The sequence below is a fragment of the Melanerpes formicivorus genome, unplaced genomic scaffold, assembly GCF_026170545.1.
Source record: "Melanerpes formicivorus ecotype bairdi unplaced genomic scaffold, bMelFor1.0.p_v2 SCAF_2, whole genome shotgun sequence".
Taxonomy (NCBI): domain Eukaryota; kingdom Metazoa; phylum Chordata; class Aves; order Piciformes; family Picidae; genus Melanerpes; species Melanerpes formicivorus.
The window spans coordinates 52549119-52563364 of NW_027142354.1; the positions used below are offsets into that span (position 1 = coordinate 52549119).

Genomic DNA, 14246 nt, shown 5'->3' on the forward strand with positions numbered 1-14246 from the left:
GGGCCCCGGCTGAACGTGAGCCGCAGAAGACCGCAGGGATTGAAGCGGAAAGGTTCCGTTCGCAATTGGCCGGTCTGGTAGGCGGGCAATGCCAAAGAGCTTTGCTGATTGGTTGGCGCAGATCTTCCAGCTGTCCATCTCCCGGGCCGTGTGTGCCCTGGAAGTGGAAGCGGCGGCGTGGGCCGGTGTGGCGATGGCGCGGGAGAAGGACCTGGAGCCGGCGGCTGATGCGGAGGGAACTCCTGAGCGGTCGTACCGGGAGCAGCTCGACTACTTGAACCCTATCGCTCAGCCGCTCGCCTCCCGCAAGCTGACGCGCAAGCTCTATAAGTGCATCAGGAAAGGTCTGGCTAGCACCGAGGCCGGGGCTTGTCGGGGCCCGGCGCCCTGGGCCGTGGCAGCGCAGCCTCTCACGGTGTGCTTCTCTTGCAGCGGCCAAGCACAAACAGATCCGCCGCGGCGTGAAGGAGGTCCAGAAGTTCATCAACAAGGGCGAGAAGGGGTAAGCGCTGCCCTGGCTCTGCTGACCCGGCACGGCACAGCCAGTGCGGCCGCTGACACGGGGGTTCCTCTGCAGGATCATGGTGCTGGCCGGCGATACGCAGCCTATCGATGTATACTGCCACATTCCCATCATGTGCGAGGACAGGAGCATCCCCTATGCATACGTGCCTTCCAAATCGGTAAGGGGCTGGGACTGTGCAGCCAGGAGGAACCAGCCATGGCAAAAGGGAACACAGTGGGCAGCACCCAGACTGAGCCGTCACAGAAGTGATCCGGAGAAAGTGCCACTCTGGTGCTTAAATAAAAGGACCCAGTGTTTGTTCATGATTAGGGGATGAGAGGAACACACGTCCATGGCACGGATGTGGTAGAGTTGCATTGTGGGATTACAGAACCGTTTGTCCTAGACCCTGCAGCAGTTGGGGACTGGGACAGAGCCAAGATGCAATTTTCCCCCGTTAGTTGTGAGCTGGGAACTGACTGCTTGCAGAAATGAGATGCTGGCCAAGGTATGTGGTAGGACGTCCTCCCCTTTGTAGACTGGAACACGGGGAGGTGGAGTTTGATGTCTTTTGAGCTTCACCCCAGTGCAGGCAGCTCTGCAGTCTGTGGCTTGGCTCCCAACCCAGGGGAAGGAGTATGGTGTGTGAGGCAGGCACCAGCCCCTTGTGCCAGAGCAGTGCTGTGCTCTGGAAATGAGCAGGGAAAACGGTTCTTAAACCCAAGCATGAGTGTGGAGGGATTGGGCTTAAGGGGCTAGCAAAGACAACTTAACTTCCCTGTGTTCAACCACGAGTGTGAAGTGTGTTGGCCAGATGTCTGAGGGCATCCTCTGAAAGGGACATAGGATCCCCCAACCTCCTCCACAGTCTTGCTCTGTTATTCCAGGACCTGGGAGCTGCAGCTGGCTCGAAGCGCCCAACATGCGTTATCATGGTCAAGCCCCATGAGGAGTACCAGGAGACTTACGATGAGTGCTTGGAGGAGGTGTCAGCCCTGCCCCTGCCGCTGTGAGGAGCTGGGGACAGACAGTGGTTCGCGGGGCAAGGGCGGGTCCCTGCTCCCCTATTTGTGGGGACACTGCCGAGGGCATAGACTGGGGGTTGATGAACACGAGCTGAATAAAGGTGTTTGTAACTTGTGGTTCCGGCACTGTACTTTGGAGCGGGCGTTCGCTGGGCAAGACCTGTATGGGATCCCCCGTGCCGCCAGGGGGCAGCCGCACTCCCCGGATCCACGCTCTCCCGCGGAGAGGGCCGGGTATGGGTCCAGACGTCGTTGATCCGGCGCAAACCATTCCGCGCTGGAAGAGGGGTGCGCTGGCTCCTAGTCGGGAGTGGTCTGAACGGATTCACTCATTTCGGCGGAGGGGGGTGAAGCCTAGCCCGGGGGCAGCGCTCGAGCAGCTCGCCCCCGCGGGGCCCGGCCGGTCGCGCAGGTCCCAGCCCTGCCGTGACTCATCCTGCTGCAATGCCCCAACTGGTTGTACCGCCAGCGCCGGGCCGCCTCCCGCCCCGGAGCGGCGGCTCCCCGGCAGCCTAGGCGGACGCCGGGGCTGGGAGAGCAGTGGGAGGTGGCCCTGGACCCAGGCCAGCCCGCACACCCCTTGTGTGCCTCAGAACCGGTAGTAGCCCCTGTCGCGCTGGAGGAGAGCAAAGGCAGAAGCCAGAAAAATGAAATTCGAATTTATTGCAGGAAAGGCAGAGGAGAGCTGGGCCAGGCCCAACCGTCACATGGCTCCACTGTTACAGGCACGGAGCATGGCTCCTTCCCGTGCTTCTCTATTCAGTCTCCCCCAGCACTGGCCCAGCGCTTCAGCTACCCCTCACCCACCCAAGGAGGGGTGACACGGGGCTATCCCAGCCTCCTCCCCCTTTTGGGGAAGATCCCAGCTCCCAGCCCACATGCCCCAGTCTTCTTTCCCCTTCCCAAAGGTCTCCCAGGGCATCAGAGCACCAGGTTCTCATCCCTTCTTGCACAAGGCACTCACTCATTAAGTTCAAGGGTTCTGTACTGGGACGCTGCATTAACCACCCCCCACTACAGAGCAGCCCTTAATGCTAGTGACAAGGAGAGCCCCAGCAGGTTCTGGGACAGCTGCTCCCACTTCCCAGCAGTACCAGCACTTACCAGGCTTTCCTCCTCTACCTTCCCGGTGGCACCAACACTGACCAGTGCAGGCCCAGGGTACCACCACCTCCCTGGCTCTATTAGCCTACTGTCAGGGCAACTGCTGTGAGCAGCTGGAAACCCCACAGCAAGGAAGCAGGGCTGGGGATAGGGCTTGAGCCTCTCCTTACAGAACATTAAGTTACAGGGTTGTAGGGAACAGAGGTGGCAGATCAGGAGGGACAGGGAATGTCTCACAGGGCGCTTGGTTTCTGCTCACATAGCAGAAGGAATCACAGGGCAAACGCTCCTGGAGTCAGCATGGGGCACATGCAAGATCCCCACCCTGGCACAGATGACCCCCCCCTTCTCTAGAGAGACCCCCAGAAGGGTCTGAAGCACTGCAAGAATGAAAAGCTCTCTTGTCACAATCAGTCCTGCTCAGGGCAGCACTGAGTGGCCAGTTCTTGTGCAGACCCTGAGATCATCCTGTTGCAGCAGCAAGAGACCTTCCCCCTTCACAGTCCTGCTGGCATCCCACCACTCAGATCTTTGAGGATTCCACCCGTTCAATCCATGGTGAATCAGCCTCAACCTCCCTAGGCTCCGACCGCAGCTGCCGCAGCTCCCGCTCCAGTGCCTGACTCCGGTGGTACATCTCCATGTAGCTGGCCTGCAGCTCCCGCTGGTACCGCAGTACCTTCTCCTTCTCCTCCTGCCAGGTTTTCCTCTCCAGCTCAAAGTTCACAGCCTGCAGCTGGCCCTGGCGCCGCTCCCGCAGCAGCTCTGCCCACAGCCACTCCACTTGCCGCTCCAGGGGCTCTGCTGTATCGCTGTGAAGACCCCGGCACTTGGAGTCATCAGTTTCACAGCCGGGGAAGTCCTGGCATGCTGGCATGGGGTCATCACTCAGCGGCAGTGAGGTGCCAGGTTCTGGGGGACTCTGGAAGGAGTCTGCTAGTTGTGCCAGCTGGGTATCCCTGGCCTGGACCTCCGCCTTGGCCTCCCGCAGCTGTGTCTTCAGGCTGAAGATTTCACCCAGCTTCTGAGCCATCTCCTCCTGGGTGTCCCGCAGCTGCTGCTTCAGCAGGGAAATCTCTGCTGCCTTCTGGCACACCTGCAGGGCACAGGTGAGTGGTAAGGAAGAGCTAGGGGAGCAAAATCTCAGGGGTTGTAGCACCCCAGGTTGTCACCAGAGCATCCCTGGGAGATGAAAAGCTCACCTGGGTGAGCACCTTGCTCACCCCACCCTGACATGCTGTAGCCACAAGTGACACAAGAGCAGGGAACCACTGCCCCTATCTTGGCTGCAGAGCCAGGAAAGTGTCAACAGGGAGGAAAGGAAGAGCACGCACCTCCCACTTGGTTTCCTCCAGCTTGGGGCTGACGCGCTCACCCTGGGACTGCCGGAGCTTGGACTCCTCACACTGGCACTGCTTCATGCTCAGCTCCTCCTGCAGCCGCTTCTTCTCCTGCTGCGCCTTGTAGAGCTGCAGCTGCAGTGCCCTCTGCCCACGCTGTGCCTGCTGTGTCACCTGTTGCAGCCGGGCCATATACATCTGCTTCAGATCCTCCAGCTCATCCAGCCACAGCCGCTGCTTGTCCTCAAACACCTGCCAGCACAGATGAACACAGGTGAGGATCTGTGACTTGCCCCTGTGCAGGACAGCCCCAGGGAGGAATTCCAGTTGGGTCTTCCCATACTTGGACATTCCCAGCCTAACACCCACCACAGCAGGACATCAGCTCCTTCACTGATCCTTACACCCAAGCACTGCTGCCTTACACTCCTGCCCAGGGCACCAGCACAGCCCTAGCTCCACAGCTCACCTGCGTGAAGGGGTCTTCAGTCTCACTAAGGCTCCTCTTGAGCTGCCGCAGCTCTCCTCCTGTCTCCTGCAGCCGATCCTCCAGCTGTTTCACTGCGTCCTCCAGTGAATAGGTGAACTCGTAGGGCGGCGGGGGCTCCCCAGGGCTCTGCAGCCGGCTCAGTGTGGCCATGCTTTTGCAGGACAGGGGCGCTTTCTCAGGGGCCAGGGGGTCCCTGGGGCTCCGGGAAACCCTGTCCAAGGAGCCCCCAATATGGTTGATATGGCCCATGGAAGCACTGAACTGGCTTTGGGCAGGCTTGAGGCGGGAGCCATAGGAGGGGAAGCTCTGGATGGAATTGTGGCTGGAGTCAGAGGCCTCATCAAGGCTGATGGCATGGAGCAGATGGGTGCGGAGTGGGCCATGCTGCGAGGCTGCTGTGCTGCTCTGCGACAGCAGCGTGTGCAGACTCCCGTTGCTCTTGGACAGCTTCTGCCCTTTGGATGAGGACAGGCCCTGCATGGAGACTAGCCCCTTCCCAGCCACTGCCTTGAATGCCGAGGGCCTGATACGGCACTGAAAAACAAGAGGAAGGTCAGGATGAGCCCAGTAGCCTGTGCTAGCACACACAGATGCCAGGAGCCAGGGAGAACCCACTCACTCACAGCTCCATATCCATGGGCATCCTCAAATCCCCATATCCCATCCAAAGTACGGGTCCCCTGCCCCAGCCCCATCCTCTTGCGAAGCAGGATGTCTTTCCAGTGTCCCTCTCATGGCACCTACAGCCACAGCCTCACCTTGTCGAAGCGGCCCCTCTCGGGCAGAGAGCTCTTGCTGAAGTCAGCCCCACGGTGATGGTCACGGGAGCAGCGCTCAGGGGAGCGGTTCTCGCGGTCGCTCTCATAGTCTCGCTTGTAGCAGGCACCCGATGCCTGGTGTTTCCGCTCTGGCCGCACCTCCTTCTTGGCCCCATGCAGGTAGCCAAAGAGCTCCCGCTGGCTCGGCCCCTTCCGCAGTAAGCCATCAGGCTGTCGAAACCCCCGTGAGCCCCCCAGCTGGGCCCGCAGCTCCAGGGGGGACAAATCCTGCTTCTCCACCAGGCTGCCCACGCTGCCCATGCTGCCGACAACAGGGTCTGAGGAGAGGTAGGTACTGAGGACACGGGTGTCAGGCTCACAGGTCACAGGACCCTGTGCTGCTGCCATGGAGAATTAGAGGAAAGCCCGGTACCAGCGCTGCTGAAGGAGAGACAAAGTCAGCAACACCTAGGCAGCCAAGATGCTCAGCTTCCCCACACCCCCTTTCCCAGCTGGCCCCAAGGACTTACAGGGCTCCTGGTTCCAGGAGGGACCCACTAAGTCCTGGGTAGCTGCCCAAAGACCCAAGAGCCAAGTGAGCAGGGTGCTGCCATGCAACACACACTGGGCAAACCTCAGCGAGGCAGGGGCTCCCTGCTGCTGCCCCTGCCGTGGCAGAGCGCTTCCCTCCCACACCCAGCCCCACCTCCCGCCTGCGGCCGGGGCTGCCACCGAAACAGGCACCTGCCACCCAGCCAGGCGGGCAAGTTCAGGAGCCGGCAGCACCTGCCTGGGCCTGATGCCAGACCCGGCCCAGAGGCATCGAGCCACCCTGCTGGGAATCCACATCCTGGACACCCTCTGGAAACCTCCCCAGAAAGACCCTAGAGATGCCCAGTCCCCGGATGCACAAGGGACAGGCACCTCTCCTGCCCCACAGGGCATCTTCTCACACAGCACAGGCCCCCACACCGTGCAGGACAAGTTTCCAAGCTCTTCTTATGGCCCTGCTCCACTTGCAGGCACTCCCACCACAACACCAGGCAGGGACAAGGCAGCCAAAGACCAGATGTATGTGTGCGTGCAGGGGACCCCGTGGCCGGACATGGCAGGAAGGGGCAGGATGCAGCCAGGACAATGCAGCTTCCTGTGCAGGTGGCCAGGGGAGTGAGGACATCTTCGGCCTCAGCTCCAGCTCCCAGGAAAGGGACAATGGCCCTCCCAGCTGGAGGGGATATAGCAAGCAAGGAAGGGGCCAGGCAGAGCCCCCACCATGGCTCCCAGCCTTGCCGAGGGCTCTTGGGCCTGGTTACACCCAGGAAGCTGCCCTGGTTCTCAGCTCCACGCACCGGGTAAACAAACACCCCGCTTTTAATTGCTGCCACGCACAAACCTGTCTGACAGCTCCTGCCCTGCGCTGTCACCTCCCTCCATAAGCCGAGCACCTGCTCCAGGCCCATCAGCACCCCACGAAGCACAGCAGAGATGGACCCTCTGGGAGGGTCCCAGTTGCCTATGGCGCCACCCGATACGCACTGGGATGGGGGACACGGATGCCCCTGCGGTGGGAAGCTCACAACATCCAACCTCTGGCACTGAGGCATCCACCGAGCCCCGCAGCGGCTCCTCCCGACAGAGTCGACCGAGGAAGTAGGTCAGGTTGTGGGAGGTTTGGGAAGCGCCGGGGGAACTCGAAGGTGTCCTGCCTGCGGCAGCAAGGGTGGCACCCCCCAGGGCGGCAAAACACCGGTCCGGCCAGCCTGGCTCCTTCCCGGGGTGGCGGACAAGAACTGGTCCCAGCCCCAGCCGTGCCCCCGGCGAGCCCTGCCTGGCCAGGATACAGCTACAACCCCTTCCCCACCTCCTCCGGGGTTTCCATTCTCCCCCCGCTCCCACGTCCCCGCAACCCCTCCTGCGCCTCCACGCATTCCCCACCGATCCCAGCCGGAATTTCCGGCACAGAGGAGGCGTAGGGGGAGGTCGTCCCCGGGGCCGGGCCCAGGGCCGGTCGAGCGTGCTGAAGCCGAGGACAAAGCACCGCACGGTGGAGAGCACCGCGGGAGGGGCGCTCTGGGGCAACACATCAGGGCGGGGGCGCATTAGGACTCCCAGGGGTCCACATCGGAGTGCACCGAGAGGTGGCCCGGGACTCCCCGACGGGCGCACCGAGAGGCGCAAGGGAAGGCAGCCTGGGGCTCCCCGACGGGCGCACCGGGAGGCGCAAGGGGAAGCAGCCTGGGGCTCCCCGACGGGCGCTTCGCAGTGCACCGAGAGATGACGCATGAGGGCTCCCCGGGGGGCCTACCTGAGCTCTCCGGAAGGCGCACGGAGGCTCAGCGCAGGGCGTACCGGGAGGCGCACCAAGGTTCCCCGGGAGGCACACCGGAGCGCACCGGGCCCGTACTCACCATGCCGGCGGCGCTGCGATCCTGCCTAGCTCCTTTCCCCGCTCCTTCCCTCGCCGTGTTTGAACGCGCCCCTCGGTCGCGACCGCGCGGGCAGCGGGCGGAGCCGGCACCGGCAAATCGCGGCGCGGAGGCGGGCGGCGGCGGCACGGCAGGGAGGGGAAGGGCGGGAGGAGGAGGAGGAGGAAGGGAGGCGGTCTGGTCGTGCCCACCGGCGGGGCGGGGCAGGGCGGTGCACAGGGCGGCCGAGCGGGCTGGCTGCGCGCTGTGCCGGCTACCCCTTGTGCAAATCCCCAGCTACAGGAGACTCCCCAGCCGCAAACCTCTCAGTTGCGGCCCCGGTACAGGCAGCAGCGGCTCCAGCCGCCGCCCGGGTGCGGGTCAGAGCAGCGGGCGTGGCTGGGCAGCCGGGGCAGGGGAGAAGCATTTTGTTCTTCGTCGGCTGTGCCAACCCCCTGCAGAGGGGAGAGGGGTCTGTGCTCTGTGGGATATTTGTCCGCACCTTCCTCTTCCACAAATACTCTGTTTCCCCCACACACACTACAGAACCTGTGGGTGGTTAGGAGGGGAGTGAGTGACCTGTGCTGCACAGCTCACTCTGCAGGCCATGGCACAGAGAATCCCCGTGGAGCTACCACCTTCCAATGAAACACAATACACTTCATCTCTGTGAATCAGCTCTGCCATGTCCTGGCCTGGAGCCGGTTTTGACACTTGCCACCCCTGCAGCATGCCCAGTGCTGGCCTCCACAGGTTGCAGGACACCTGCAGCAGCCCTGCTGCATCCCTACAGCAGCCTGTGCTCAGTGCCTGTCTCTCCCTAGGGCAGGATCGCACCTGCACCATCCCCAGACAGGGCTTGGGGGTGCATGCATCCGGCTTGCTCAAACAACAGGGCCCCACTTGCTGCCAGATCCCCCACCACACACCAGAGTCCTCAAGCTGTGCTGCCAGTGCCCACCCACACACACACACTGTCCCTGGTCCCTGCTTGCTGGGCTCATATGCTCAGATTATCCTCGGTGAAGTGCCAAGGCTTGAAACTGCTCCCTGCATCCTCAGTCTCCCTGCTCCCTGCATATCTTTTTCACTGCTAAGCTGCATGCCAGAGCGGCAGCACACGTGGCCTTTGAACAGGGGGGCCTGTACCATTTCCCATCCTGCTGGCATCTGCAATGCCCCAGCCCTCTTCCTGAAGCTCTGCTACGAATGGGGCACTCCCGGGAGCCCATGGGGACAGCTGCATGCCCACAGTGGCAGGCTGTATCAGTGTTCTGCTGGGGTCTCAGTCTAGGCAGGTTTCAGTGATGCCAGATTGACTTCAGTGGGTGCTGCTCACAGCCATACCCTTCTTTCTCATCTGCCCTAATTTCTACAGCCACATCTGCACTGCAGGCTGTGCTTCCTCCAACACATTGCTCTGGGATGACATCTCCCATAGGGCCTAAAGGCTCAGCCCCACCTGGGACTCTCCAGTGGCCCGGGATGCCCAGATCCCTGGGCAGAGGCGCTCCTGCCTCCAACTGGCTTTTCTACACCTCCCTCTCTCCGCTCACCTCGTCTCCTCAGTCCTCACAAACAACACTACCTCAATTTCGTGTGGCCACCAACAAACTGCTCTGAAAACCATCGAGATTAAAGCAACCTGCCAATAAAAGCCTGCTGATTGCTGTGCAGCCCCCACACAGCCCCACTGACAGCAATTTGGGCCCCAGGCAGGGGGGCACAGAGGAGCTGGGACTCCACAGGCTCTCACTGCCTCCGAGTATCTCCTCAGGGTTGATGAGAATATGGGAACACTGGGAGGCCTCTGGCTCAGCTCTGCAGGTCTCCCAGGACAGCAGGCAGGGTGTTATCCATCTGCAGAAAGGCAGTGTGGAAAAGCCTCATCACCTCCCGCTGGGCCATTGCTAACAACAAAGTGCGTGGGGGAGGAACGGAGCCGAGCGACCTCCGAGTCACATTCAGGGCTATAAAAGGAAGCCGGGTCTCCAGCATAGCACCTCTTCCACAAAAGCAGCCAGAGGATGAGGGGGCTGCGAGCGGAGCTGAGAAATAGCTGCCAGGCAGCGGGAGCTAAGCCTTTAGCGCTAAGAGAAGTGCGAGGTGCACATATGCTCTCTGTTTCTGCACATCTAAGTCTTCCTGAAACCTGCCTGAAACTGTGTCATCTATTTTGAACAGCATAAATACTTTGATCTGCCTCTGCCAGCCCTGGATGTGGTTCAGGTTCCAGTAAGTGGCTGGCCTACAGGTGGCCAATCCAGAAATCTATGACGGAGAAAGAGGAGCAGGGCTGCTGGGCCGTGTTGCAGAGCATCTCCAGAGCAGTGCCCTGTGTCCAAGCCCATCTGCAATCTTTGTGACAGATACTAGTGCTGCTGTGAGGCCATCGAGCTAGAGAGGCTGTTGGGAGCTCTTGGGCAGCGCGTCCCTACATTGCCCTGGGGCAAGGACAGGCTTTGATCTGGGGACAATGACATGCTGAGCCTGCCTGTGCTTTAGATAATGCAAACAAAGCATCATGGCCTGATCCTCACCACCCTGCACTGCCATTTCGACCCCTTCCTCAGGAGGCAGCCCCCCTTGCACTGCAAGGCTCCAGATTCCTCACACAGCTCCAGAGCAGATGGCACCAGACCTCTCCAGATACCCCATCCCACTGCCCCTATGCAGTACACAACCCCCACACTTGGCTCTGATGATTCTGTCTCCCTCATCTCTGTGCTCCTTCACAAAGATAGCACATCTCTGAGGCTGCTTATCTTCCCAGAATGACAACAACTTCTGTCTGGGGACGTCTGCAGGCACCCATCAAAGCCACCATTGCAGGAACTAACAAGCAGGGCACAGGACAGAAGGAGACCAGGAAATGTGGAGGGCCTGGTGCCAGCACTGGTGATGAGGCTGAACGGAGGGTTACTAGCTGCTAGGCTGGGTCTACCCAGCTTGAGGAGGCAGCAGCACCCAAAATATGTGCAAAGACCCCACATATGGCACATTCTGTGAGCCAGCCCAAGCACCCTCTGCTCTGGAGCAGCACAGCACCATTTCACCAGCAGCCCAAGAGGGTGGCCAGGCCAGTCTGGTGATGGAGAGTTCAGCCAGCATGGTGGCAGTGTAGGGCCAGGCAGCTTAAAGCAAGTGGGCAAGACCTGCAGTCTGGAGCCCCTACAGCCTTGTCTCTCCCTCATCAAACCAAACCCTCCTGTTCCTACCTCCAAGAGGAGCATCCCAGCCCCTGCCTTGCCCAGAGAACCATGTTCCACTCAACTCAGGTGGGTTAGAGGCAACTGTCCTAATTCCTGCACTTTACCAGCACTACAGTGCTTCCCAGGACACATCACATAAGGCCAGAGCAGATCCCAGTTCCCCATAGGAGTTCTACAGGGGATATCAAGTTCTTCAACCCCCTCAAAAAGTTTGAGGCAGCACATACCACAGACGACAGGCAAGGATGACAGCAGCTCCACCAAAGTTTTCTTCCTTGCTCCAAAGAGCTGCAGATACTGGAGCTCAAGCCATAGCTCAACCACAACCACTTCCTTTAATGAAGCAGCCACAGTACAGCCCAGCAGCTGAAACACAGGCACTATCTCACTTGGAGCCCATTTCAAACCAGCTTGGCCTCTGAACCAGGGCAGATTGCCTTCTACACAGTGTAGTCAGGGCCAAGCCAGAATCAGGTGTACACTCACAACTCACAAGTACCCTGATAGTTCTTTATTGTCCTCTGAGCTGGGGGGCAGCTCAGCTGTGTCCAGTGCAGGAAAACTGTCTCCTGCACTTGCCTTGGGAGTCAGCACCAGCAACCACAGCAACAGCACTGAGTCCTGCTCTTGGCCTCTTCTGTTGGTGCCAGCAAAATCTGGCTCTTGGTCTTTTCTCTGCATCTCACCAGCACTGCAAATGTTTGTCTGCTGCACAAGTCCTGCCTGGTCCTAGCAGCTTGGCAACAGCCCCAGTGTCTCAGCACAAGCACAGTGCACACAGCTGGCACATGGGAGAGAGGCTCAGCCAAATGTGCACCAAGGGGTCTCGTTTGTGTCACAGTCCAGCAAGATATTAAGGACGGTGCAAGGGGCTCCTGCCACACTCAGAGCTGTCCGTGACTCAATTCGGTATCTCACGTTGTTCAGACCTCCTTCCCGATCCACCTTAAACTGTTCCTGAGGAAGAGAAAGACCAATTCAGCCCACACTGGCCTCCAGCAGAGGGGGAAGCACCCAGTGCCTGGGGAGGGAAGACTTGAGCAAGAAGGGATCAAAGCATGTTGGTGATCACAACCTGAATCTCCTACAGTCCCCCTCGACCGCTCTGGGGTCTCACCTGCTTCTGCGCAGCAATGCGCTTCTGGTCTCTCTTCCTCCAGGCTGGGTCATGCAGGTGCTGGAATGTCTCATACCCGGTTGTGATTCCAGAGGGACGCCGAACCTGGAAGGAGAGCGCTGCTTCTGTTAAGCTACTATAAAACCTGCTGCACCCCCAGAAGAGTGCAGAACTGCCTTCCCCAGGTCCCAACCTGGGTGGCTAGAGCTGGGTGCCAGGTGGGGAGACAAGGAGAGTAGCATCTTCAAGCTATGAGGCTCCGGGATCCCTCACCTGGAGACCAGCTCCTTTGATGCGCCGATAAAACTCGTCATCTTCCCGGCCCCAGCCCCAGAAGCGGTTGGACATGCCATTGCACTGGAACAAGAGGGGAACAGCACTGGTCAAGGTTTGGTCTGGCACAACCCCACATGCCACAGAGGACCAGACACCAGCATCACAAGACCCAAGCAGCAGCACAGCCTCTCCTCTCCTGCCCCACATCAGCTCACACTGCAGTCTCTGTCCACAAACCATTCTGATTCCTTTTCCCCTTTCCCAAACAAAGAACATAAAACAGATGACTGTTCACCAAGACAGTATCATAACCCCAGCCCCTACCTGGCCAGGCACTCACCATCTCATAGTGCTGCTTGGTGAGCAGAAGGATGCCGCCCACGTAGGTCTTATAGTGGTAGAGCGGGTGCAGCTCCGGGGATGCCACATGGAAGGGCCCTGCCTCTGGGAAGCCATAGTCCAGCTGCTCATTGAGGGGCAGGAGATCAACGTCGTGCATTGCGATGTAGTCAGTGTCATTGCCACTCTCCAGGAAGCCCACATTGATCAGGGACGCCCTGTTAAACCTGTCCAAGACCCCAGGACTCTCAGCACCATGCACAGCAGCCACCATCCTTTCACATCCCTGTCCTATGTCCCTCAGTGCCAAACCTTTGGTACCCGAATAGGAACACAAGCAAACAAGGCATTCCCTGCCTTCATGGCAGTGAGTGTCACAGCTGCCCACCCTGAAACCGCACCCACACTTCTCCTGCTTCTCCCTATGTTCAGCCTAACAGCAACACACAGTGCTACAAGCCTTATCCTGTCTGAGGCCAGCTGGGGAGCTCCACAGCACCCACCAGGGCTGCAGGCAGGTACCAGACAGCAGAAACTAAGCAAGCAGGAAACCCCCTCAGAGGGGGACAAAGGTTTGGAGAAGGGCCCCCTCACTACCTTATTCTGCTGAGTGAAGGGAGACACTACCTGAAGTGATCCACCTGGTTGAGGATGAAGATGTGATGGCGGATCCTCTTCTTGCTCAGGAAGCGGTGCATGTAGGGCACGAAGGCCAGCAGCTCCTCGAAGCGCTCCCGGAACGGGACGAGCAGTGCCAGGCGGTGGGGACCCCACGATGGCTCATCCTCCACTGCTGAGAGTGGGGCCTGGGGCGGGCAAGGATGCTGGGGAGCCCCCTGGCTCTGCCCACCACTGGGCACTGGCCCCTCGCCTGAGCAGCTAAGTTGGAGCCAGAGCAGCGAGGCAAAGCCCAGCAGCAGCGCCAGGAAGAAGAGCGGGAACACGGAGAACCTGCCAGGCAGCAGCCCCAGCAGTGGCGGGGACCTGGGGCACGGCGCGGGGGTCAGCGGCCGCCGGGGACCCCCAACCCCGCCGGGACACCCGAGCCGCAAGGATACCTCACCCATCGGGACCCCCCACTCCACCGGCCACCCGACCCGCGGGGTACCCCCGACCCACCGGGAACCTCCCCACCGACTGGCAGCTTCAATACCGCCTCCTGGCACCCCCCGAGCCGCGGGAACCCCGCACCCTCCGGGATGCCCAGGACCCCCCCCCCATCCCACCGGGACCCTCTCCACCCCTCCCTCCTCGCCGCCCGGTGCCGCCTCGCTCACCCGCCGCCGCGCAGGCGGAGTGCGGCCCTGCGGCGGGCCGGGCCCATGGCGCCCGCCCGCCGCCGCCGCCGCGGGACACGCTGGCTACGACCCCCCCCGGAAACACGGCCCAGCCGCGCCGTTCCGCCCCTCTCCCTTCCGCCCGGCGGGGCGGGCCCGGGGCGGGCCCGAGCCTGCGGGCACACACGCGCCCGGCAGTCCGCTGCCGACTCCCCGCTGAGGGACACCCCCTTCCTTGGAGCCGTCGTCGTCCCCCACAGGCGCCTCTGGAGAATCGCCCCCACCTCAGTTGCTCCGATACCGCCATCTCAGAGACAACCACCGAACTAGGACCCCCCGGACGCAGCAACATCCACCCTCCCAGCCCAGCACTACCCACCAAGGACCACCTTTCCATC

At 60.8% G+C, this 14246-nt stretch overlaps 3 protein-coding genes across 8 annotated transcripts; 1 reads left to right on the forward strand and 2 right to left on the reverse strand.

Moving 5' to 3' along the window:
- The first annotated feature begins 49 nt into the window (after window positions 1–49).
- Window positions 50–1647, forward strand: NHP2 (NHP2 ribonucleoprotein). Its single transcript, XM_068160486.1, has 4 exons — window positions 50–344; window positions 433–502; window positions 578–683; window positions 1393–1647. The coding sequence occupies exons 1-4, from the start codon at window positions 89–91 to the stop codon at window positions 1516–1518; spliced, it is 558 nt and encodes a 185-aa protein (XP_068016587.1). The 5' UTR covers window positions 50–88; the 3' UTR covers window positions 1519–1647.
- A 526-nt stretch (window positions 1648–2173) lies between these two features.
- Window positions 2174–11137, reverse strand: N4BP3 (NEDD4 binding protein 3). 5 transcript variants are annotated; one of them, XM_068160526.1, is made up of 5 exons: window positions 11067–11137; window positions 5223–5660; window positions 4444–4998; window positions 3969–4226; window positions 2174–3730 (listed from the first exon to the last, which is right to left on the reverse strand). In XM_068160526.1, the coding sequence occupies exons 2-5, from the start codon at window positions 5628–5630 to the stop codon at window positions 3158–3160; spliced, it is 1794 nt and encodes a 597-aa protein (XP_068016627.1). In that variant the 5' UTR covers window positions 5631–5660; window positions 11067–11137; the 3' UTR covers window positions 2174–3157. The 5 variants fall into 5 exon arrangements, with proteins under 5 accessions (XP_068016627.1, XP_068016598.1, XP_068016607.1 ...); XM_068160497.1 differs by lacking the exon at window positions 11067–11137 and adding an exon at window positions 7631–7757; XM_068160506.1 differs by lacking the exon at window positions 11067–11137 and adding an exon at window positions 7631–7757 and having other exon boundaries at window positions 5223–5663.
- Window positions 11138–11155: 18 nt separating this feature from the next.
- On the reverse strand, window positions 11156–13915 carry B4GALT7 (beta-1,4-galactosyltransferase 7). 2 transcript variants are annotated; one of them, XM_068160556.1, is made up of 6 exons: window positions 13849–13915; window positions 13199–13555; window positions 12573–12798; window positions 12230–12313; window positions 11957–12061; window positions 11156–11796 (listed from the first exon to the last, which is right to left on the reverse strand). In XM_068160556.1, exons 1-6 carry the CDS (start codon window positions 13893–13895, stop codon window positions 11641–11643), a joined length of 975 nt encoding a protein of 324 aa, XP_068016657.1. In that variant the 5' UTR covers window positions 13896–13915; the 3' UTR covers window positions 11156–11640. The 2 variants fall into 2 exon arrangements, with proteins under 2 accessions (XP_068016657.1, XP_068016649.1); XM_068160548.1 differs by lacking the exon at window positions 13849–13915 and having other exon boundaries at window positions 13199–13653.
- Between the last annotated feature and the right edge of the window lie 331 nt (window positions 13916–14246).

Coding starts and splice junctions, on each gene's coding strand:
- NHP2 (XM_068160486.1), top strand. CDS start 89: ATGCCAAAGAGCTTTGCTGATTGGTTGGCGCAGATCTTCCAGCTGTCC. Junction 503..577: donor ATCAACAAGGGCGAGAAGGG/GTAAGCGCTGCC, acceptor GTTCCTCTGCAG/GATCATGGTGCTGGCCGGCG. Junction 684..1,392: donor CATACGTGCCTTCCAAATCG/GTAAGGGGCTGG, acceptor CTGTTATTCCAG/GACCTGGGAGCTGCAGCTGG.
- N4BP3 (XM_068160526.1), bottom strand. CDS start 5,630: ATGGCAGCAGCACAGGGTCCTGTGACCTGTGAGCCTGACACCCGTGTC. Junction 4,227..4,443: donor CTGAAGACCCCTTCACGCAG/GTGAGCTGTGGA, acceptor CTGTGCTGGCAG/GTGTTTGAGGACAAGCAGCG. Junction 3,731..3,968: donor TGGAGGAAACCAAGTGGGAG/GTGCGTGCTCTT, acceptor TGTGCCCTGCAG/GTGTGCCAGAAGGCAGCAGA.
- B4GALT7 (XM_068160548.1), bottom strand. CDS start 13,638: ATGGGTGAGGTATCCTTGCGGCTCGGGTGTCCCGGCGGGGTTGGGGGT. Junction 12,062..12,229: donor TCAAAGGAGCTGGTCTCCAG/GTGAGGGATCCC, acceptor CTCTCCTTCCAG/GTTCGGCGTCCCTCTGGAAT. Junction 11,797..11,956: donor GCATTGCTGCGCAGAAGCAG/GTGAGACCCCAG, acceptor TCTCTTCCTCAG/GAACAGTTTAAGGTGGATCG.